The sequence below is a fragment of the Bos indicus genome, chromosome 9 (assembly GCF_029378745.1).
Source record: "Bos indicus isolate NIAB-ARS_2022 breed Sahiwal x Tharparkar chromosome 9, NIAB-ARS_B.indTharparkar_mat_pri_1.0, whole genome shotgun sequence".
In the NCBI taxonomy this organism is placed as follows: domain Eukaryota; kingdom Metazoa; phylum Chordata; class Mammalia; order Artiodactyla; family Bovidae; genus Bos; species Bos indicus.
Window position 1 is genome coordinate 13,364,288 of NC_091768.1, and position 25,090 is coordinate 13,389,377.

General features: G+C 43.6%; 1 protein-coding gene across 1 annotated transcript in view; it reads left to right on the forward strand.

The window, feature by feature from the left end:
- The window catches only part of CD109 (CD109 molecule), a 136,719-nt gene that overhangs the window by 15,635 nt on the left and 95,994 nt on the right, over positions 1-25,090 (forward strand). The window contains exons 3-5 of the mRNA XM_070795748.1: positions 6,830-6,858; positions 15,443-15,673; positions 21,519-21,644. Coding sequence (XP_070651849.1) covers positions 6,830-6,858; positions 15,443-15,673; positions 21,519-21,644 — 386 coding nt within the window. The remainder of the gene's footprint in view (positions 1-6,829; positions 6,859-15,442; positions 15,674-21,518; positions 21,645-25,090) is intronic.

Consider the following 25,090-nt stretch of genomic DNA (forward strand, 5'->3'; position numbering starts at 1 on the left):
TCTTATTAAGAAATTTGTAGAGCTTCTGTGGTGGCTCAGTGGTAAAGAATCCACCTGCCGATGCAGGACACACAGGTTCGATCCCTGATCCAGGGAGATCCCACATGCTTTGGGGCAGCTAAGCCTGTGTGCCACGACTATTGTGCCTGTGCTCTAGAGCCAGGAGCCACAGTGACTGAAGCCCTTGTGCCCTAGAGCTGGTTACTTTGCAGAAAGAGAAGCCACTGCAATGAGAAGCCCGCGTGCCACAGCTAGAGAAAAGCCTGTGCAGCAGCAAAGCCCCAGTGTGGCCAATAAATAAATAAATAACTAAAATTGTAAAATTCTTTAAAAAGAAACATTTGTAAGCAAGGAGAGGCAGGAGAGAGAAAAAAGTAAAGAAGTATGTAAGGGACCAAAGGACATTTTTTTGTTTTGTTTTGCTCGAAGTACTTTTGTTTTCTGTCTAGAATGAGTTTGTTCACTGAAGAGTTCCTTGGCTTAAAAATGACATTAAATCATGAAGCAGGATCATATTTTAAGGTTTTGCCTTCCATAAATTTGTGGTGGAAACCCCATTTACCACTTTGTCCCTTTGTAATCAGAGAAAATGCTGAATAATGAGGGTATTGATGAGAGAATATTTAATTTGGTAAAGAGATCAAATTTTTTAGCTGAAAAGGTGATTTCCTTAAGTTCTTTATTGTATATTACTGAACAGCAGAGAGCTGTCAAAAGTAATTCACCAGTAAACACTAAGTCAGGCACATACATGGTAGAAAACCCTTTTTTTCCTATAGAGAATATTTCTGGACCCGGTTGGATTTCCAATTACACATTCTCCTTTCCTTCAGCGATTTTCTGCAGAGCTGTTTGGTGAGCACAGATGTCAGAAGAGGCAGCCTATGGCATAATGGAGTGTGTTTAAAAAGTTAAGGAAAGGTTAGTTTTTGAGTATGCTTATTACACGATTTAAAAATAGCTTTGACTCTATTTGTAAATCAAATGACAGCCAGCTCTCAGGCCTGTGCCAAGTGTGAAGCTTTAAAACAAGGTTTCTTTTGAGTGGTTTTGGTGGCTCTGGGAAGGCCAAAGCACTGGAGGATGTTAAGATCGACTTTCTGTGGTAGTAACACAAAAATGATCTGAGTTTTACAGAGTTATCTGCAGTAACATTGAGAAGGGCTTCACAGAACATAATGTATGTTTAGTCAGTGATTAAGAATGACATGCAGCTTTTTGGGAGGTGGTTACTATTTCCTGTGTCTGAGTCTCAGCAAAAGGCCCCAGCAAAAAGGAGAAAAAATTGCTTACAACAATTTGCAGATACCGTCTATTTCATCTTCAACCTAGAAGCTCCAGAGAAAGAGATGACTATTTCTCATTGGCACTCCTACCACACTGCTCCGAATTTTATATTTTGCTGCTATAAATTATTGCTAGAATGTTAGGACTTTCAAATAAGACTTACCCAGTGCCTGGGAGATTCCAAGCTGCCCTTGTAAATTTAGAGGGAAGACAGCAAGTTAAAAAAAAATGTCAAGTACTTCAAGTCGACCTTTTAATAAGGACACATGGAACAAGTGAGAGGGCTTTAAGTTGGATCTCTTTGCACATTCTTCAAGCCACTTCCTGAATCCAGCAATATTTAGGGGTAGGCAGACCTCTCTCCTGCACCCCAGCTTTTGAGGGCAGCTGTGTGTTTCTTGAGTCTATGGTGGACATGGTCACCTGTCAGAGCAGTGGGACCTGGGCTTGCAGTCCACCCCTTCTTCCAGTTTCTCTCTGATGAGAAAATCCCTCGAAACTTGGACTCTATGAAGAGCTGCATTAAAATTTGCTGTGTGACTCAGGGAACTCAAACAGGGGCTCTGTATCAACCTAGAGGGGTGGGATGGGAAGGGAGGTTCAAGAGGCAGGGGGCACATGTATACCTGTGGCTGATTTATATTGATGTTTGACAGGAAACAAAATTCTGTAAAGCAATTATCTTCAATTAAAAAATAAATAAATTTAAAAAATTAAGAAAAATTTCTATGAATGGGATTTCCTGCACTTCAAATCTGGGTAGCTGGCTTTGAATTGCTGCAATGCTTGACCTCCTATTAATCAACCTACTGGATTTATTTGGATTGTAGACTCGAAGCTGCTTTTTTATTTTCTCCTTGCTCAGTGTCTTGTAGATAAAAATAAATTACTCTCCGTCCCCTGCCCCCAACACACACGCACACGCACACACACGCACACACACAGCCTTTAGTCTTTGTGAGTTTGCCAGTGATGGGAGGTAACTCTCTTGGCAGAAAGGAAGCACATTGTTTCCTCCAGTCATGGGGCTGACAAAACAGGCAACCCTGATGGTTTATCTTAAAGATGTGAAAAATCAGTGACCCTCTATCATCACTCATGCTGGCTTGTTGGGAGAAGAGCTCCTTGCAGTTTAACATTTTTGATTTTATTCCACTGTGGGACACTGTGGTGGGGTGCCGTGGCCTCCCTCCCAGAACTAGCGCATCAGGGATGAAGACTTATTCTCTGAAGTCGCTGGGGGATGTTGCAGCCCACTGCCTTCTGAGCTGACTCCTCGGGGACTGCACCCACTAGGGAGATTTGCCCTGCACCCTCCTTGGGGGAGGCCCAGCTTCCCCGCCAACCCTACTCAGGACAGCTCTCAGGGGTCGGACTGGCTTCTGAGGGCTCCCGATGGGTGTATCTGGAGCCTGCGTTGCAGCTCCTTCCCTCCTCCTCCCCAGTCCTGCCTCCACAACCCCCTCTTCTCCAGGGCTGGTCCCAGGCGCATGCCTGCTTTTTCATCACCATCTCAGAATTAGCTTCCCAGGGAACCCAACCTTAGACACCTGTGGTTGTTTCCTTTGAAGGTGAGTTTTTCTGATCTTGAAGTTAACTTCAAATGTATCAAGACTGTGTAGTGTGAAGAAGGGATAAAAAGAGCTGAGAAATTGTCCAGTTGGTATCTCCTTTTCAGAAGGTTTTTGTATTACACAAATTGTTTAATGAGCTCCACCACTGCGGCTCCTCTAAGGGCAGGGAGAAACTTCATGGAAGAGTGTCTGGGTTCCCAGTGATGATTAATGTAGAGTCGAGGGGAGCAGGGAGTCCAAGAGACTGTGATTTTGAACCTGTCTGCGTGAGGGAGTAAGGAGCATACACAAAGAGGCTACCCAGGATGTGCAGCTTTTATGTAATCAAAGGTGGGTAGAGTACAAGAACGAAAGTACAACTGCTGGTAGAAGCGGAGGCAGTGGCTTAGAATCTCGGCTCCGTTACTTCTTTTTTATGTGACTCTGGGGAACTCACTTAAGGTCTCTGTGATTCAGGTTCTCATTTGTAAAATGAGGATACTAATACTTAAAATTGCTAGAGAATCTTTTTTTATTTCAAATGTGTTCCAGTTATCTATTGCTGTGAATGAACCACTCAACACTTAGGAGCTTCAAACAACCATAGTTTATTATTTCTCACGAGCCTTAGTCCTTCTACATATACACACAAAATTGGTAATTTGTCTTAGTTATTATCATAATTGTGAAATTTTCTAATTCCATGATTCCTTTTACATTTATTAATTGGAATTCTATGGTAAAGAATAACTTTTTCAGAATGTATATGTATAACAGAATCTCTTTGCTCTACAGGAGAAATTAACATTGTAAGTCAACTATCCTTCAATAAAATTAATTAAAAATAGTAAAAAAAAAAAAAGTAACTTTTTCTTCTCCCTCATTTAAATTATATACCAGCATAAATTCATAAGCTCTTATTTTATTCTGTAGGTTATACTCCATTATTTATTTGAATGTTCCAGTTATCTGGCCATTATCATCATCATATTCAATCTGAACATTCACATAATTGAAAAATTATTTTTGCAGATTTCCGATATTATTCCTGACATCATGCATGCCTAGCTTTCCCTATTATCAGTATTGCTCATGAGAATGGTACATTTTTTTCTTACCAAGGATGATCCTGTGTTGTTATTTCATAATCTCCCAAACTTCATAGTTTACATGTTTACATTAAGATTCAGTCTTGGTGTTGTAAATTCTATGGGTTTTGTTGAATGTATAATGACAATTTGTCCATCATTATAATATCATACAGAGTATTTTTACTGCCCTAAAATCCTTTTTTTTTCTGTCAAAGATAAGTTGACTACCTAGAGTAATGAAATTAGAAGCAAAAATAAACAAATGGGACCTAATTAAATTTAAAAGCTTTTGCATAGCAAAGGAAAGAATAAACTAAAGAAAAGACAACCCTCAGAATTGGAGAAAATATTTTAAAATAAACCAACTGACAAGGGATTAATCTTTAAGATATACAAACAGCTCATGCAGCTCAATATCAAAAAAAAACACAAACAACCCAATCAACAAATGGGCAGAAAATCTAAATAGACATTTCTCCAAAGAGGACATTCAAATGGCCCACAAACAGATGAAAATATATTCAACATCATTAATTATTAGAGAAATGCAAGTCAAAATTACAATGAGGTGTCACTTTACACCAGTCAGAATGGCCATCATCAAAAATCTACAAACAGTAAACGCTAGAGAGGGTGTACTGAAAGGGGAACCCTCCTACACTGTTGGTGGGGATGTCAGTTGGTTACCGCCACTATGGAGAACAGCATGGAGGTTCCTCAAAAACCTAAAAATAGAGCTACCGTCTGATCCAGGCAATCCCACTCCTGAGCATATATCCAGAGAAAACCATAGCTCAGAAAGATACATGCACCCTGAAGTTCATTGCAGCACTATTTACAATAGCCAGGACATGGAAGCAACCTAAGTGTCCATCAGCAGAGGAATGGATAAAGATGCGGTACAGATGTACAATAGAATATTACCGGACTGTAAAAAGGAATGAACTAGTGCCATTTCAGAGATGTGGATGGACCTGGAGAGTGTCATACAGAGTGAAGTAAGTCAGAAAGAGAAAAACAGTTGTCACCTAAAACTGCCTATAGGTGGAATCTAGAAAAATGGTACAGATGAACTTATTTGCAAAGCAGAAATAGAGTCACAGATATAGTGAACAAACTTACGGTTACTCAGGGGAGGGGGAATGATATGAATTGGGAAATTGGGACTGACATATGTACACTGCTGTGTATGAAATAGTAACTAATGAGAACCTACTGGGTAGCACAGGAAGCTCTACTCAGTGCTGTGTGTGCGTGCTAAATCCATTCAGTTGTGCTCGACTCTTTGCCATCCTGTGGAATGTAGCCCACCAGACACCTCTGTCCGTGGGATTCTCCAGGCAAGGATACTGGAGTGGGTTGCCTTCCTCCATACTCAGCGCTTTATGGTGGCTTAAATGGGAAGGAAATCTAAAAAAGAGTAGATATATGTATAGGTTTAACTGGTTTGCTTTGCCATACAGCAGAAACGAACACATTGTAGAGCAACTATGCTCCAGTAACAAGTAATAAAAAAAATTGGTTGACTGTTCTCATGGAGTCTATTTCTAGGCTCTCAACTCTGTTCCATTGATCTGTCTATCCTTTTGCTAGTATCACATGGTCTTGATTACTGTAGCTTTATAGTAAGTCTTGAAGTCAGGCAGCATTATTCCTCCACCTTTATTCTTCAGTACGGTTAGCTAGCCTGCGTCTTTTGCTTTTCCATGTAAACTTTAGAGTCAGGTTGTTGATATCCATAAACTCCCTTGCTGGGATTTTGATTAGGACTGCGTTGACTCTAAAGATTGAGTTGGGAAGAACTGATGTGTTGATAATTGAGTTGTTCTATTTATGAACACTGAGCGTCTCTCCATTTATTTAGCTCTTTGATTTCAAAGATTTTTTTAAAAAGTATTTATTTTTAAACTTTGGCTGCATTGGGTCCTAGTTGCAGCATAATGGCTTTCCCTGCAGCATGTGGGGGCCTTAGCTCCCGACCAGGGACTGATCCCGCATTCCCTGTGTTGTAAGGCTAATTCGGCCACTGGACTAGCAGGGAAGCTCTGTGGTTGAACCTGGAGAATTAGGTAACATGTCAAGGGTAGGACTAGTGGTCTGATTGCAGAAGCCACCGGCCTGACGCCTGTTGCATGCTATGCCTGTCTGTTCCCACGGGGTAGATGCCCGTGGCCTCCAGGAGGAGAGGGGCTGTGTCTGTCTTATTTACTGGGTTACCCTTAATAAGTGTTTCTTAAATGAATGAAGAAACTGAGGGCCTGTTATCACCTATAAATTCATGTCACTTAAATGGGAACTTTGAATAAGTACTGTTTTATTTTTAACTTGGAACATTTTTCCCTAGCAGTAAATAGATTTGATGAGAAGTTGGCATGAGTTAAATTAGCAGTCTTTGTTTAGTAACTTACATGAAAAAAGTCTGCATCGTTTTAATACTAATGGGTCAGTTAGGAGTCCCAGCTCAACCCTGATGTGACTAATGCCTTCCTTTTTTCTGTCTGTCATGAGTGTATGAGAAATGTTCATTAGAAATGAACCTCAGCTTCTTTCTGTACACTGTATGAAGTGTCCCTCAAATATTTTTAACCGTAAAACAGCAAGAGGAGCAGCAGCAACACTGACACCAAAAATGAACGTGGAAAAGAGAAGCAGAACCTAGGTTTTGGGAAGAGGTTCACCCACTGATAGCCTTTTAACTCTTTGGCACAAGGATATGTATAATCTCTCAGGGGTTCTGGGCTTTAATAAAGTTGTTTTGGCTTGGCTAAATAAATTTGTGATTTAGTAAGTTTATGATACTCTGTATATTTGAAAGAATATTAGGAGAGTCTTAATGAGTTTTATGTTATATCATCATATTCAAATTATGACTGTTTTCTTCCCTGTTTTCCTTTTTAGGCTCTTTCAAGACACTTATTCTTCCATCAGTAAGTATTTATTTTAAAACTTTGGTTTCATAATTATACATCATGTCAGTGAAATGAATTTCCGATTTTGTTGACTTTCATACTGATTTGCGTGCCTTGTGAGTTTGGCTGGAGTTCAGTTCCACCTTCAGATTATTTAAGGATAATATTACTCCAGGGAGATGGGTTATTAGCCTCTTCAGACTCATCGCAGAGATTTTCCTTTTGTCAAATAGAGAACTTCCTGAGGGGAGCTGGCCTGGACTATTTGCACAGGGACCTGGGTGGGTTTGGTCCTGCTTCTGCCCTAATGAGCACAACAGTCTTGGGTGTGTCATTATTGCTCCCTCCCAGTTTCTTTGTCCTGGAAAAGGGCAGTGCCTCGCTGAACAGAATTGTTGCTTGAGGCAAAACAAACAAAAATCAGTAATTGATACTGATCCTATCTTGGATTAAAAGTTTGATATTTTGTGTGTCATAATTCTGTATTGCTTTTGCTATTTATTATTGAGTTTTTTTGCTATTGAGTTACTTGATTATTGAGTTTTTTGGCACACTCTTAAATTTTACACTTGAGGCAAGTGCCTGGCTCACCTCACCGTGGTCCCAGCCCTGGAGAAGGGGATAAAAGTGTAGTCTGTTTCATAGAGGCTACCTTGGAGGTGAAATGAGATGTAAACATGCTGTGGCATCTGCTGTAGAAGTGGGAAGAGTTAGCGGATTCATGTTGATGTGTAGCAAAACCAATACAATACTGTGAAGTAATTAATCTCCAGTTAAAATAAATAAATTTATATTTTTTTAAAAAAGAAACCTGGTTATTCAATGTTGCTTAACTAGTCCTGCTTCTCATAGCTTTGATTTGGAAGTCTGTCCTTTATAACTGTTTTCTGTGAAGTACAATACAATACTGTGAAGTAATTAATCTCCAGTTAAAATAAATAAATTTATATTTTTTTAAAAAAGAAACCTGGTTATTCAATGTTGCTTAACTAGTCCTACTTCTCATAGCTTTGATTTGGAAGTCTGTCCTTTATAACTGTTTTCTTTTGGAGCTTCACACATTTAATGTATAGTTAAACACAGCATCCACCAAGAAGACAATTTGGTGTACTTTTCTGGGACTAGATGAGTAATGACTTTGACCTTGACACATTACACACTTATGTAGGGTCAGCATCTCCCGATAAGCCAGGTTCCCCATTACCTCTTGAAGTTTGCTTATTAAGCACATTCAGAAACCACATTCATTTTGAGGGGGAGTTCTTAGTGAATGGGCTTCCCTGGTGGGTCACTGATAAAGAATCTGCCTGCAATGCAGGAGACCTCCGTTCAATCCCTGGGTTGGGAAGATCCCCTGGAGAAGGGAATGGCTACCCACTTCAGTATTCTTGTTTGGAGAATTCCTTGGACAGAGGAGCCTTGTTGGGGTGCGGGGGGAGGGCTACAGTCAGTGGGATCACAAAGAGTTGGGATGCCTGAGTGACTAACACTTTCACACTTTTCACACTCTTAGAGAATACAGTGCTCCCAAACAGTTCTTCCCCCTGGAGTAGGAAATGGCAGCCTGCTCCAATATTCTTGCCTGGAAAATTCCATGGACAGAGGTGTCTGGTGGGCTACAGTCCATGGAATTGCAGAGTCAGACACAACTGAGTGACTGAGCACAAACAATCCGTTATAAAAAGGCCTTGATTTTATTCAGTCTCTAAGTTGTATCTGTCTCTTTGCCACCCCATGGCCTGCAACATGCCAGGCTTCCCTGTCCTTCACTGTCTCTGGAGTTTGCTTAAATTCATGTCCACTGAGTCAGTATTGCTATTTAATCGTCTCATCCTCTGCCACCCCCTTCTTTTGCCTTCAATTTTTCCCAGAGTCAGGGTCTTTTCCAGTGAGTCGACTCTTTGCATCAGGTGGCCAAAGTATTGGAGCTTCAGCTTCAGCATCAATCCTTTCAGTGAATATTCAGGTTGATTTCTTTTAGGATTGACTGGTTTGATCTCTTTGCAATTCAAGGGACTCTTAGAATCTCCAGCACCACAGTTTGAAAGCATCAATTCTTCAGTGCTCAGCCTTTTTTATGGTTCAACTGTCTGTACAAGTCATCTGTATGTGACTACAGGAAAAACCATAGCCTTGTCTATACAGATCTTTGTCATCAGTGTGATGTCTCTGCTTTTTAATACACTTTCTAGATTTGTCATAGCTTTTCTTCCAAGGAGCAAGTGTCTTTTAATTTCATGGCTGCAGTCACTGTTAAAATCATGGCTGCAGTGATTTTGGAGCCCCTAGAAACAAAATCTGTCACTGTTTCCATTTTTCCCCCATTATTTGCCACGAAGTGATAGGACCATGAACTTAGTTTTTTGATCGTTGAGTTTGAAGCCAGCTTTTTCACTCTATTCTTTCACCCTCATCAAGAGGCTCTTTAGTTTCTGTTTGCTTTCTGCCATTAGAGTGGTTTCATCTGCGTATCTGAGATTGCCAATATTTCTCCCAACAATCTTGATTCCAGCTTGGCATTTCACACCATGTACTCTGCATATAAGTTAAATAAGCAGTGTGACAATATACAGCCTTGACATACTCCTCTCATAACTATTGTATTTCTTACCTATTACGTTTGTACTTACCTTACTAAGAAATATACTGCTGTAATAATAGAAAGTAGGGGCAGGGGAAATGAAGGCATAAGTAGGCAGAGTGGGGTTAAGAAAACCCCCAAACTTAATGACAATAAGATATTAGACTGCGTTAATACGACCTCAGACTTTAGGTGCTGGCTCCCCATGTCTGTGTCCCTAACTCTGTTGAAAGAATATTACAATGAGAAGATTAAAATAAATCCTGTGTGACTTAATTGTCTGATAGCAGAAGAGGGTGAGATTTAAGTTCAGGAAGAACAGCTTGAAGCATAGTAACTGCTTTCCTCAAAGAAGTCCACAGCTGCACTGGCTGGAGGGTAGTGAGGCTGGAAGGAGTAGGCGTGTGGGTGGGACCAGAGCACTTGGGCTGGGATTCCAGTAACCCTCCTCTACACTGTACTCATCCCATTTATCATTAGCTGCAAATTGCACTCCTGTTATTCTTTAAAGAAATTTTTAAAATTTATTTTTGGCAGCACTGGGTATTTGTTGCTGCACGTGGGCTTTCTCTCGTTGCAGTGAGCGAGGGCTGCTCTCTAGACAGGGTTCGCAGGCGTCTCATTGCAGTGGCTTCTCTTGTTGGGGAGCACAGGCTCTAGAGTGTAGGCTCAGTAGCTGTGGCACAGAGGCTTAGTTGCACACAGGCATGTGGGATCTTCCTGGACCAGGGATTGAACCCGTGTCCCCCCCATTGGCAGGTGGTTTCTTAATCACTAGACCACCAGGGCGGAGAAGGCAATGAATGGCACCCCACTCCAGTACTCTTGCTTGGCAAATCCCATGGGCGGAGGAGCTTGGTAGGCTGCAGTCCATGGGGTCGCTAAGAGTCAGATGCGACTGAGTGACTTCCCTTTCACTTTTCACTTTTCACTTTCATGCATTGGAGAAGGAAATGGCAACCCACTCCAGTGTTCTTGCCTGGAGAATCTCAGGGATGGGGGAGCCTGGTAGGCTGCCGTCTATGGGGTTGCACAGAGTTGAGCTCGACTGAAGCGACTTAGCAGCAGCAGCAGCAGACCACCAGGGAAGCCCTACTATTATTCTTTAAAGTCTTAACTATATGAAATACTTACCCCAGTATCTCATATTTGTCTTTAACATTATTTCTGTTGTATATAGATATAGCAATTACCTGTTGAAAACTTTACTAGAGCTTATATTTAGGACTAGATCCTTTTTTAGTAAAACAGAACTTTAAAGACTTAGTCATAAAGTGTCTGGGAAAATTTGATAATGCTTGGCAAAAATAGAAGGTTCTGCATTTTTATGAGTTTTCAATGAAAATAGACCCATCTTTAAAAGCATACTTGCATTCTGATGTTTGCAAATATAATATTTAAAATTAGTTTTTAAGGTCCTCATGAATTTTTGCTATAAAATATGAACATTTTGGCTGTATTAAAACAAATGTGTTTTTAATATCTGACTGGCTCATTGTTTCTGCTTCTGATATAGTGAAGTCAGCCTTCAATAAGAAGTAAATAAAAAAAGCAATTTATGCTTAACATAAAGGTTGTTTTTTGTATAAAATATGCTGGAAAAAGTTTCTGTTATTCTCTTTGTAAATAAAACGTAAAATGAGGGAGTGGCTTTTAAAATTAAAATGCTTAAAATTTTTTAAAATTGTATTTTGGAGTATAGTTGATTTACAATGTTGTGTTAGTTTCAGGTGTACAGCAAAGTGAATCATGTATGCATATACATATATCTATTCTTTTTCGGATCTTTTCCCATATAAGTTATTACAGAATATTGAGTATAGTTCCCTGTGTTATGCAGTAGGTCCTTGTTGATTATCTCTCTTACATATGAAAGTGAAAGTTGCACAGTCGTGTCTGAATCTGTCCATGGAATTCTCCAGGCATGAATACTGGAGTGGGTTGCCATTTCCTTCTCCACATCTTCCCAACCCAGGGATCAAACCCAGGTCTCTGGCATTGCAGGCAGATTCTATACCAACTGAGCCACTTGGGAAGCCCCATCTTACATATAATAGTATGTATATGTTAATCCCAACCTCCTAATAAAATTAGAATGCTTTTAATGTTTAATTACTAATATATTTTAAAATAGAAACTATCATCTTAAGTTTCTCAATTTTATTTAGAAAGTTATTGAAATTGCCATTACTTTTGGTAACTGGAGTTATTAGTGAAATAAAGTAGTTTTGAATACTCTTGTGTCGTCTCAGTTTCCTTAAGACAGTTAATCTTTCAGAGAAGGTGAGATGGTTTTAGATGGGCCAGGATAGAATCAGGAATCTGTTGTCACTTTGGGGTTTATTGTCCATCAGGGACTTTTCCGAGCATCCCTCTGTCATGTAGAGAGCTCCCCTCGCTGGGTGGGGAGCTGTCATCCACCTGGAGGGTTTGTGTTTATGTATACCCAGAACAGACTTAGCATAACGGAGAATCAACAGTGCTCAGCTCAGGTGCTGGTTGATATCTTGTTGATCTAAGTCCCGGGGAGTGAACACCCCCGGCCTGTTGTCTTGCTGTCAGACAGTGTCTGTCTCTGGGTACCACGTCTTTTCCCAGCCCTGCGACTTCAGCTGAACACATAGGATCCAAAACCTCTGTAGGTAAATAATTGGTTCTTGTATAAGAGATAAGGAACCCCTTTATTACCAGTTCAGGGAACTCTTCAGTAATTGTGGGAGAAGGTGGGAGGCAGTTTACCAGCAGAGATTCAGGAGGTTTACTACCTTTGATCCTCACCACCATCGGAAGCAGGTTACAACTGACTGCGGGTCCGGCACAGGGAGACTCTTTCATGAGGATTGCTTAACATCCCCAGTATTTCCTCCAGTCTCCTTCTCACTGTGTCCTTCCACTGTTACCAGTGGATGGCCAAGGTCTGTGCTGACAGGTGACACGGTGACACCCTGCGCCGTGCAGGGATGCCCCCCGATTCATGGGGACATCCCAGGTCCACTCTGACAAGTCCACATTGTTATCTCTGACTTTCCAGCCCTAGGATCATCCCCAAGACTTTGAGGATCCTAAATCGCCCAAATTTTACATATGAGGAGGTGGGATTTCTACCAGGGGAGGGTTGAAAAAGAGAATTAGGGTAACTGAAAGGAGCAGAGAGTCAGTACTGTCTCCTCTTGTGTATCAACTCCCTGAAGGAGGATGGAGTAGGAGACAGGAAAAGTCCTTGGACACCTTTGTGTCACTTCTAATTCTCTAACTCTTTGACTTTTTGTGGTTAATAAGTCTTTAGTTGCAGGCCTCTGCATCAGTAATTTGGTATAAGTCTTTAATCTACTGGAGCTTTCCTGGTGGCTCAAATGGCAAAGAATCTGCCTGCAATGCAGAGACCTGGGTTCGATCTCTGGGTTGGGAAGATGCCCTGGAGAAGGGAATGGCAACCCATTCCAGTATTTTTACCTGGAGAATTCCATGGACAGAGAAGTGTGGTGATCTATAGTCCGTGGGGTAGCCAAGAGTTGGACACGACTGAGCGACTAATACTACTTTAATCTACTGTCTGTTCTGGGGCCTCTGTGCCTCTAAAAATGATACCCAAATCATGGAGAGACATGCCATCTAATCCCATATTTTAAAATCACAATCTGTTTATAAATCTGTGGCATATACAAGCAAATGATATGGTGGTTCCTGGCATATATATTTTCCTGCTTACCTTCCCTTGTGGCTCAGCTGGTAAAGAAACCGCCTGCAATGCGGGAGACCTGGGTTTGATCCCTGGGTTGGGAAGATCCCCTGGAGAAGGGAAAGGCTACCCACTCCAGTATTCTGGCCTGGAGAATTCCATGGACTGTGTAGTCCAGGGGGTCACAAAGAGTTGGACACGATTGAGCGACTTTCACGTGTACTCTTGTGTACATGCTTACAGAATTGAACACTCCGTTTAAAAGAATCTGGGGACTGATTCTCATCAGTAAAAGAATCTCATCATTTGAGAGAATAGAATAGGAGGATGCAAGTGCTAGGCTAGGTTCTCAGCCCTCTAGGGTGTACATCTTTGGTTCATGTTGAATTCCAAGCTCTAAGGTGCTCAGTGAATGTTTGTTACAGGAAAGCAAAAATCAGTACTAGAGGTCATTTGAAGGTGATATGACTGTTTCTCCTAACAGTTTATTATGAAAATATTAAATATCAAAAAAACCTGAAAGAGTTTCATAGTGAACAGTCTTATAGCTACCACTTAGAATCTACTGTTAACATTTTACCGTACTTGCTTTATCACATAGTTAATCTATCTACTCATTTCTCCATCCATGAATTCATCTTATTTTTAAAGTGCTTTTCTGAGTGAATTGCAAACATCAGTATTTTTCTCCCTGTTGTGTCGGCGGTTCATCAAGTTTCTTTCATATTCTTACCCGTATTGCTGGCTTTTTGGTGGCTGCTATTGCTGGAAAATCTCCTCAGAGCCCTCTGTGGGCAAATCTTATTTTCCCAAAGGAGGCAGAATGTCATTTCAGAATCTCGGGTTTAGGAATATGAAGACGAACTAAAAGTCAGGTGTGCTAGTTATCTACTGCTGTGTAACCTACGGTCCCCAAACGCTGGTGTAAAACAGTCAGAGAATTTTATTACTTCACACAGTTTCTGTGGGTCGGGAAGCTGGGGGCTGTGTAGCTGAGCAGGTCTGACGTGGGGTCTCAGGAGACGGCGCTTCCCGAGCTGCTGACCTCTGCAGGCGACCCTGGGCCTGGGGGTCCCCGGGAAGGTTGCTGTTCACATGGCTGGCAGGTGGGCTGTGGCTGTTGGCCTCTGTCCCTCCCCACATGGCCTCTCACGGGCCTCTTGAGTGTCCTCATCGCATGGCAGCTGACTTCCCCCAGAGCCTCGGATCCGAGAAAGAGAGAACCAGGCAGAAGGTATCTGGTTAATGACGCAGCCTCATTCTACTCCTGAGGAGCAGGTCACTGGAGATTGAGGCTCCCCCTTTTGCAAGGAGAAGGGTCAAAAAATATTTGGACATGTTTTGTTTAAAAAAACTTTTTATTTTGTGTTGGGCTATAGCCGATTAACAACCTTGTGATAGTTTCAGATGAACAGGAAAGGGACTCCGCCATACATGCACATGTTGGATACGTGAATGGATTTCTCCCCCAAACTCCCCTCCCAGCCAGGCTGCCCCATAACACTGAGCAGAGTTCCATGTGCTGGACAGTAGTAGGTCCCTTTTGGGTATCTATGTTAAATATAACAGTGTGGACGTATTTTAAAACCACCACATGAAGGCTCTCATTCGAGTATATAGCTCATCCCAGGTCTGAATCTCAGCCAGTGACCTGGAGCAACTTCTTTCACTCTTTCAGGCCCCCCAGGTTCCTGGTTTGTAACCTGGCATTTGTTAGAGCATCCCCCTGAAGGATTGTTGTGAGGTGGAGCGAAACAGCGTGTGTAAGTTGCTGAGTGTGGCTTCTGGTCTGTCAGTGCTAGAAGGTAGGATTTCCACTAGTGACAGAAACGGTAACAGTATCGGTGCCATCAGACTTACCAGGACTGTGACACGATGCACAGGGTTGGTCAAGAGAGTGCATCTTGGCACAGGAAAGAGATCCTGGAGAGAGAATGGCAAGAAAACCAGTCTTGTGCCAATGTGCCTTTGGGCTGCCTCAGACAGGGCAAGGCTTGGAAGCGAATGCTGAAGGGTGTTCTGACTCACAGTGACTGTACATGCAGAAGAGTTTGTACTTGGAATAGGAAGTGACAAGGTGACTGCTGACAGGGCTGTGGGGCGAGGCTCCTGCAATCCGGGAACCTCGAGATTTAACTACAGAGCAAACCCCAGGGTGTCAAAAGAGGGAAAACAAATTTTTTAATTGTGCCTAGGAGTGGCACACTTTTCAACCTTGCAATTACTTTTGATAATACTGTATATTTAAAACTTCAATGCTAACTTACAATTAAAAACATTTTTGAGGTAAAACGATGAGACCTTGGTACATCTGATGTCTTCTTTTTTTTTTTTCCCCCTAGCTACCTCTGAACAGTGCCGATGAGATGTATGAGCTCCGTGTCACCGGACGTGCCCAGGATGAGATTTTATTCTCAAATAGTACGCGCTTATCATTTGAGACCAAGAGAATGACTGTCTTCATTCAAACAGACAAGCCCCTGTATAAACCAAAGCAGGAAGTGAAGTTTCGTGTTGTTACACTCTTCTCTGATTTTAAGCCTTATAAAACCTTTTTAAACATTCTAATTAAGGTGAGTGCCAGGTAGAAATGAAACTGGGGCTTCAAGCCAGCTCATGGAGCTCTCTTGGAAGTTCTGCTGACATTATTGGTCCTGGGACATCTTAGGATTCACGTGGCTAAGCTCCCCTCCTGATGTGGGATGGTTTCCCTAGGAAGGGGATGGTAGAGCATGGGTTAAGAGCTCAGGCTCCAGAGTCAGCCTGCTTGGGTTTTTGTCCCGGCTTCGTCATTGATGAATTCACTTGTCAAACATGTTAAACCTCTGTGTCCTTGATACAGAGGGTGAGTCCTTGCTCACATTGATGTTGTATCCTGGTGGGTAGTGGACAAATAATAAATTAACATACAAATATATATTAAAAAAGAATAAGTGTGTGTATGTGTGAAAGAGAGGGAAAGAGCTTGTGTTTGCTGTTTTCAATAGGGTTGTTAGAGAAGTCCTATTGAAACAGAGACCTACAGGAAATAGTAGACCCTACAAACAGAGGGAATGGCATATGCAAAGGTCCTGTGGTAGGAACTTGTTAGGGCCATTGGGGGAGTAAACTAGCAGAGCACTGTTGACCAGAAAGTGAGTGGACAATATTAGGAGATAGGTCAGGTATAAGTAGGTTGACTGGAGGAGGGGCTGTACAGGATTTTCTTGGCTATGATATGGACCTTGGATTTTACTGTGAGGGAAATGAAAATTCACTGGAGAATTCTAAGGAGAGGCATGATATGATTTGACTTAAGATTTTAGAAGGATCACTCTGCTCTAAGAAGTGCTTAGAGGTGCTAGCTCTGTGACCTTGAGGAGATGAATCAAAATCTCTGAGCCTTGGTTTCCTTATTTGTAAAATGCATAAAAATAATAATACCTTTATGAGGATTTTGTGAGGGAGTTCAAGTAGAGCATTTAGAACTGTGTGTAGTGCATAGAACATGCTCACTAAACATTAGCTAGCTGTAGGAACCCCATTTGGCAGGAAGTCTTTGGCCTCTGCTGCTGGAACACTCCAAGCTCTGAAAGCAGTGTGGTTAGCAGACCGAGTGCTTTCTAGTGAGAACCAAGCTGAAGATGGCTGAGATCCAGGTGGACCTGGTTTTCTACATGTAAGCCGAGGAGAATATTAGACATTTGATCAATGGCATAGAAATCGGGTGAGCAACTCATCCCAGTTTGCTGGGACTCTCTTTTGAAAAATCCCCTCAGTCCCAGCACATCGGTTATCCTAAATGTTCTGACGAATAACAGACTGGAAGGTAAATTTAGGCTTTTTATTTCAGTATCTTCCTATTCTTCTTAGTAGTTGTTGTTGTTATAAGTTAAACAAACACAGAAATCTAGCAAACAAACATGTATACATATAACTTAAAGCCAAGATATGTTTGTAGCAAATACCACATGGGTTGGCATGTTCAATGCAGATTTCTTGAATGGCACTGGTATTAGTTCAGAATTTGCAGCTCTGTGAATTTCTGCCTTTGCTGTGTTGGAATAAAGCAGGTCACCATAGTGAACAGCATTTCTAAATTCATATAACTCTGAATGGTGTTTATGGATGCCATTCATACTGTCCGTCATCCTTTGTCCACAAATACTGAGTGCTCTGTGTAAAAGAAGGATTCAGAAGTTAATGTCTGTCTGTGTCTGGCTGTTTGCATTAGATCTGCCTGTTTTCTGTCTCAGTTGAGTACAAGTCAGCCCTGGATAAATGGTCTGTTCTAGGCGTTAACCCAGAAGGAACCCTGCTGATTCTGTTTTGTGGATTCGCTGGGCTCCTCTCTCAGATTTTGGACTTGGCCTGACACATTTGTCTTTCCCGGAAGTGCATGGAGTGACCTTCCTTTTGCTGCTTCTGGTTCCGAGGGATCCTGCTGGCCTGGCTGATGGGTGGCTCCCTCGGTCAAGTGAAGTGAAAGTCGCTCAGTCGTGTCCGACTCTTTGCGACCCCATGGACTGTACAGTCCATGGAATTCTCCAGGCCAGAATACTGGAGTGGGTAGCCTTTCCCTCCTCCAGGAAGTCTTCCCAACCCAGGGATTGAACCCAGGTCTCCCGTATTGCAGGAAGATTCTTAACCAGCTGAGCTACAAGCCCCAGGGAGGAGAATTTAGACTGAAATTCTACCAGGAACCCATGGTCTTTGGGACCCTGCCCTCCTCCCTCTGAAAACAGTCCTTTGGGCCCGGTTCATCAGACTGTGATATTTCCTACATCTTTCTTGGAAAAATTTCCCAGAAAAAAGTAGGTCTTTAGTGTAGTGAGAGCCCCTGATGTGGACAAAGTTGTACTTGCTAGCACAGCGCGCCCTGCAGGCGAGTGTGGAGAATGCATCTTGGGTCTACACGAGACCAACTGTTGGGGGCCCATGTTGCCCAGCCAAGAGTGACTCACGGTAGGATGTACCTAAAATATTGACCACCATAGCATGTTCAGACACTTCTGTGTTTTTCTGGGATCATTGGTTATTTCCCCTGATCTACTGATTGGCTTTCTCAGGAAGCCAAGGGGATTCAGGGGCCTGTTTATGGTAATATAAGCTTCTTTCTCCTAATTCTGGCCATCTGCAGCCAGTTGTCCTTACACAATGGAAATATAAGTGTTTCAACAGTGTGACTGGGGGCTTCCTAGGTGGCTCAGTGGGTAAAGAATCCGCCTGCAATACAGAAGACACAGGAGACATGGATTTGATTCCTGGGTTGGTAAAATCCGCCGGGGAAGGGAATGGCTACCCACTCCAGTATTCTTGCCTGGAGAATTCCGTGGACAGAGCTCTGAGCCTGGAGGGCTATAGTCCATGGGGTCGCAAAGAGTCGGACACGCCTGAGGTGACTGAGCACGACAGCGAGGTGGTCACTGGCTCGCTCTTTTCTACCCTGCTGCCCTTGCTCATGAGGTTGTTGCTCCTGGTACAGGTGGATGGTTTTGTGGGCACAGCGGCTGGCCTGGGGTCTATCCCGTCTGTGGCTGTGCTCTGACGCTTTGGCCTGGAGCAGTGGTGGCAAACCCAGGACCTCATCCTTGGCCAGAGGAGGGGCTGCCACATTTCAGTGACTTGACGTCTTTAATTCTACATGCTAGACACTTAACGTGTGTGTGGTGTGCTCAGTCATGTCCGACTCTTTGCGACCTCATGCACTGTAGTTTGCCAGGCTCCTCTGTCCATGGAGTTTTCCAGGCAAGAATTCTGTAGTGGGTTGTGTTGCCATTTCCTTCTTCCAGGGGATCTTCCCCGCCCAGGGATCGAACCTTTGTCTCCTTCACTGGTAGGCAGATCCTTGGCCACTGAGCCACTCTGTGCATAATCCGGGACTCCGGAGAGTGGCAGAGATCCTTGCCTTCTCTAGCCAGGGTTAGTTTATTGCTTGAGAGGGTGTGGCATAGGCAGCGGGCACTGTGCTGTGCAGAGGAAGCTGACGGAGAGCCCAAGCTGTGCGGAGGTGACCCAGAGAGCGCGGGGGACCACTTTCCCTGTGTCTCCAGCCATGTGACTGTTCCATCTGCGATAGGGGCACTGTTCACATCACCCTTCGCTGTGCTGTGTGCGTCCCAGCAGGAGGTGACCACGTGCAAATGCTCTGCTGTGGTGTGCCTGTTCAGATCCTCGTGTGCCCTGGAAGGACCTCTGGCCTTTCTCCATTCTCTGTGTCTTCCTGGTTGGTGACATGCCCAGGTCCTAGACAAGCCTGGGAAACGAGAGGGATTTATCTCATTCACACCCAACCCCCTAGGTCCTCTAGGTCATCAAAGCCTTCAGTGTGGGTTTCCTTTGTTTGTAGGGCTGTGGGAAAAATGGGTACCTTCACCAAAGTAATGTATCAGTAGACTGTACGCGTTTCTTTGCCTAAATTTTAAGCAACCCTGGGAATTATTTTCTTTTTGTCAGTGTGACAGAAGAAAAATGGCCTTTCATTGTTTTCACTTGCATTTCCTTAATTATTCGACAGCATGTATTTATTAGCTTTTTGTATTAGCTTTTCATTTCTGATCCTTTGAGCTCTGGGTATCACGCCTTGGCAGTGGGTACGAGAGCCAGCTCTGATTGCAGTGCCTGCTCCAGGACTTGCCAAGCATGGTGACCTTCTGATTCTTGACCTGCTTGTGGTCTTTGGTTTTAACAGTTGGTTTCTGCCTTACTAGACCAGTTACTCAGTGGTCAGCATTGTTTTCACCCCGACTTTCACACTCGCTCCTGCTCGAGGAGAGGGATTTCTTCTGACCCAAACGCTACCTCAAGTCAGAGGATAGAAATTAAGAATGGAGAAATATTTGATCCCTACTGCCAGGAGTTCATAGTCCAGGGAACAAAGAAATTCCAAACCCAAAGTAACAATGACAAAAGCACCAAAAAAACCTAGATAATGAATGAGAGCTTTGAGCACTAATAACGTGTCAAGAGGGATGAACTCCGGACGTCCTGAGGTTTCAGGAAGTGGTGGCTTCTGCCTGTTGGAGGCGTGTGGAGAAGGAAGAATTTGGAGCTCATTTCAGCAGCTGGACAAGGAAGGGAGGGCGTTCCATGCAGCAATTGTAGAGGCTTAGGTACACCGGCATTTGGAGCAAATTACAATCAAATCTGTGTGTTGGGAGGAAGATGTGCCTAGAACAGTAGATGGGGTCAGCTTACTGAGCCCTGTAAACTGTGCAGGGGCTTCCCTGGCGGATCAGCATGCCAAGCAGGAGGTTCACATTCAGTCCCTGGGTCAGAAGGATCCCCTGGAGGAGGAAAGGGCAACCTGCTCCAGTATTCTTTGCTGGGAAATCCCATGGACAGAGGAGCCTGGTGGGCTACGGTCCATGAGGTTACAGAACAGTTGGACATGAGTTAGCGACTACACAACAACAAACTATGCAAAGGAGTGTAGCTCTCATTCTGTAGGCAAATAGAAGTTGTCGTTACTTGGTGGTCTAGTATTATGATCATAGCTAATGTTTGTTCATTGTTACATGCCAGGAACTGTGCCAGATGTTTTAGCCACTGTGCCTCAGTCTCAGGTTTCTGTTTGGCAGTGGGGAAGGTGCATTGGAGGGGCAAGACTAGGGGAGAGAGATGAGCTGCAACAGTTAGAAAATGGTGGCTGAACGTAAGGATGGAAAGGAAGGGACAGGGCTGGGATTGGATTGGATGGATGTTGCTCACGGGGGCGTGGTCTGGAAGAGCCTGGGAAGACTTAGGTGTTTTTCATGCATCCTCCTGGTTATGCACCTTTGTGACATACTTTTGTTGAATCAAAAGACCCATAGGTTCAAAGCCTCAATTTCATCATGTGTTCGTGCCTTGACATTAGACCAGCTGTTTGCCGTTGAGGGCTTATCTAACCTCTCTGGGAGCTACTTTTCTCAGCTATCATATGAGGGTAATCCGCCTCTGGAGGAGACTCATAGTGATTGAATGATGTGTGAGTAGTTGTGAGAAGGCTGAGTGCCAGACACCTGGGGCCTCTTATCCCCACAGTGGGATTTTCTTCTACAGCAAGAGCAGCAGCATGGGTTTGGAGATGGATGTGTTGTGGTGTTTCATGTGGAAGGAAATACAGTGCCAAGAATTAAAAGGTAGAGCAGAATAAAGACATTCTAAGGAGAATATGATGAAAGAATTAACTTTTATTTGCCTTTTTTGGTAGTATTTTTGTTGTTATTCAGTTGCCAAGTTGTGGCCGACTCTTTGCAACCCCATGGACTATAGCACGCCAGGCTTCCCTGTCCCTCACCATCTCCCGGAGTTTGCCCAATGTAGAGCTGACATTTTCCAAGAGCTCCCCCATATTGCATGTGCCTGTGGGTACTGTGGGACCTTATTCATAACCAGGTAGGATCCACATGTTCATGGCGGGTTTTATATAGTTAACATGCATGGTTTTCATTGTAGGATCCCAAGTCAAATTTGATCCAACAGTGGTTATCAGAAAAAAGTGATCTTGGAGTCGTTTCCAAAACTTTCCAGTTATCTTCGCATCCAATACTTGGTGACTGGTCCATCCAAGTTCAAGTGAATGTGAGTATACATACATTTTGTAGGTGGGGGAGGGGAAAGTTAAACTGTTTTAAATAAATCTGGTGGGGAAAAGATCTCTAAAGTCATTTATTTCAGTGAACAGAAAAAATATTAATATAAGTATCTAGATAATTTAAGTGATTTATTTTTAATTTGCTGTTATCAGTGGGTTCACCTGTCTTGTAACATATTGGAGTTTTAATCATGTTCTTTTGATGTAACATTTGAAGGTTAAAACATTTCATATTTTAGTATAAAGCTGTTAAATGTTTATTATACTTAGTTATTGCACGCATTGAGTATTTTAAAACTAAGTAATGAATATATAGCTATGATTTGGCAAATCTTATGTCAGGATGATGACTCCTGATGAGAGATTGGTCTAAACTGCTTTATCTTTGTTTTAAAAATGCCATTGACCTGAGACTTAGAGAATGAACTTACGGTTGCTGGAGCGGGGAAGGATGGGGGGAAGGGATAGTTAGGGAGTTTGGGATGGATATGTACACTGCTGTATTTAAAATGGATAACCAATAAGGACCTACTGTATAGCATAGGGAACTCTGCTCAGTGTTATGTGGCAGCCTGGATGGGAGGGGAATTTGAGGGAGAATGGATACATATGCATGTATGGCTGAGTCCCTTCACTGTTCACTTGAAGCTATCACACATTTTTAATCAACTAGTGTTGTTCAGTTGCTAAGTCGTGTCTAACTCTGCGACTCCATGGACTGCAGCACGCCAGGCTTTCTTGCCCTTCACTATCTCCCGGGGTTTTCCCAAGTTCATGTCCATCGAGTCGGTGATGCCGTCCAACCATCTCATCCTCTGTTGTCCCCTTCTCCTCCCGCCTTCAATCTTTCCCAGCATCAGGGTCTTTTCCAGTGAGTCGACTCTTCACATCAGGTGGCAAAGTATTGGAGCTTCAGCTTCAGCATCGGTCCTTCCAATGAATATTTAGGATTGATTTCCTTTAGGATGGACTGGTTGGATCTCCTTGCTGCCCAAGGGACTCTCAAGAGTCTTCTCCAGCACCACAGTTTGAAAGCATCAGTTCTTTGGTGCTCAGCCTTCTTTATGGTCCAACTCTCACATCTGTACATGACTACTGGAAAGAACATAGCTTTGACTATATGGACCTTTGTTAGCAAAGTGATGTCTCTGGTTTTTAATACGTTGTCATAGCTATACCCCAATGCAAAAAAAAAAAAAAATCTCCAGGGACCTTAGACAGCCACATCAGTCTTCTGTTCCCTACCCTTCTTTCCGCGGGGCTCCTCCACCTACTTCCTTTGTTTTCTGCCAGCTCCCCTGCTCTGAGATCTGCAGCACAGGCGCTAGAACGCCATCCGTGTCTCTGCCTCAGGTTTTCTCTGGAGCATCACTCTGTGGTGTATGAAAAGTCATGGAATATTTTCTGATTTTTTTTTTTGGAGTTTATTAAAATATATATAAATTTACAAATAGGAGCTTTAAAAAATAATCCTATTAGAACAGAGCTTTTCACTGTTGATGTTACGGTAAAAAATTCCTTGTTGTGGAGCTGGCTTGTGCACTGTTGGACGTATAGCAGCATCTCTGATCTCTCTCTACCCGCTAACTGCCAGTAGCTTCTCCCCCCTCCAGGTCGTGGCAGCCAGACATGTCTACAGACAAGTGTCCCCTTTGAAAAATACCCTCTCCCTTCTTCTTTGGAGAGGGCTTCCCTGGTGGCTCAGATGGTAAAGAATCTGGCTGCAAGGCAGGAGACCTGGGTTCAATCCCTGGATTGGAAAGATTTCCTGGAGGAGGGAAGGGCTGCCCACTCCAGTATTCTTGCCTGGAGAATTCCATGGACAGAGGAGCCTGGCAGGCTAAAGTCCATGGGGTCACAAAAGAGTGAGACATGACTGAGTTACTAACACACACACACATTCTCCATCTGAGAATCACTGTATTAGAAGGAATAATCATTCATTAGCATGTGAGCTGAGGGAAAAATACTAAGTACTTAATAAAAAATGAAAACAGATTTCCTTTAGTTAGAATTTTTTGGGGGGCCACTTCTGAAAAGCAGAACTAAGTCCCCTTAGTCAGCACGTGGTTTTGGAGCGTCTGCGTGGGGATAAAGTGCACGCTCGGCTCATGGCGAGGCTGTGCTGCAGAGGAAGCGAGAAAGCACGCGGGGAATTACGGGCAGAGAGCCGGGAGGTGAGCTCCGGGTGGCACAGACGCCGAGCTTGTAGAGCAGGACAGGGTGTTTCGTGAGACCGGGGCTCTCATGAGGAGGTTTCCTGTAGCGGGCGGGAGGGTGGAGGAGAGCGCCGCGGCCTGGGGGCCGGGGAGAGCTGAGGGTTAGGAAGCGCGGTGTGAGTTTTAGGGCGTTAGGACTTTATTCTCTGTCCCCCCAGTTGGGCTTCACTACAGTTTTCCCAGGAGCCAGCCGTTTGTCCGTCCGTCCGTCCGCTGTTCATCAAATACGTGTTGACAGCTTCTAGTACTGTGCTGTGGTACTGGGAAGCTGACCAGCTGATCCTTGTCTTCAAAGACTATTGTGGGGAAGACGACTCACACGATAAATATTAAGTGACATGAGGGTGATGGAGGAACTTGAGGTTACGCAGCCGCAGAGGACCAGCCGCAGAGGACGCGTGAGGCGCTCGGTGAGGCCCGTCAGGTTCCTGCAGAGGGAGTCTCGCTCAGGCCTCCAGGGTGCAGAGAGGGTGGTGTCTGCTGTCAGCTGAGCGCCGTGCTCTGGAGCCAGCGGCCCCCTCTGTCCTTGTGGTCACCTCATTCCCCGTGCTCTTCTCATCCTCTCTGGTCTCGGTCTGGGCTGAGCGCGTTGACTCAGCCTAGTAACCATCATCCTCATCGTCCTGCAGTCAAGCCTCTGCACGGGTGCTGGCAGCTTATGGGTGGGTCACGGAGTCAGGTGTCCGTCACTGGCCCATTCAGAAGCCACCTCCGCACAGTGGTTGGATGGGACCACCTCAGCCTTATGGTAGCAGCCTCTGAGGGATTAATTTGTTCAGTGAGTGGTGCACAGAATATGCACTAGAGGAGAAAGGAGACTAGAAGAGTGGAGAAAGGCTGCGACTGTAGGGAGAAAGAATGACCGGATTTCTCATGCAGTAGTTTCTTTTTTTGTGGACTTGACCTGTGTTATTGATTTACTAGCCAAAAAAAAAAAAAAAGATAAATGCTCTTAAGGAAATTTAAGTGCTTGAAAAATTAGAAAACATTCACAAAATCTTGCCTAACTCTTTGGCCTTGTTAAGGGCTGCTCTCACTCTTGGATGCTATGCTTTAGATGTATTATCCCCTAAATTTCCTAAACTGGCCCGTCTGTTCTGTCCCAGAGCCTTTCTGCTCTCTCCGGCTGGAAAGCCGCTTTTCTGCCGTTTTTCTGGCTCCTGGCATTTATCTTCAGGCATCGTCTGTGATGGCCTGACCCCTCGGGAGGTTTG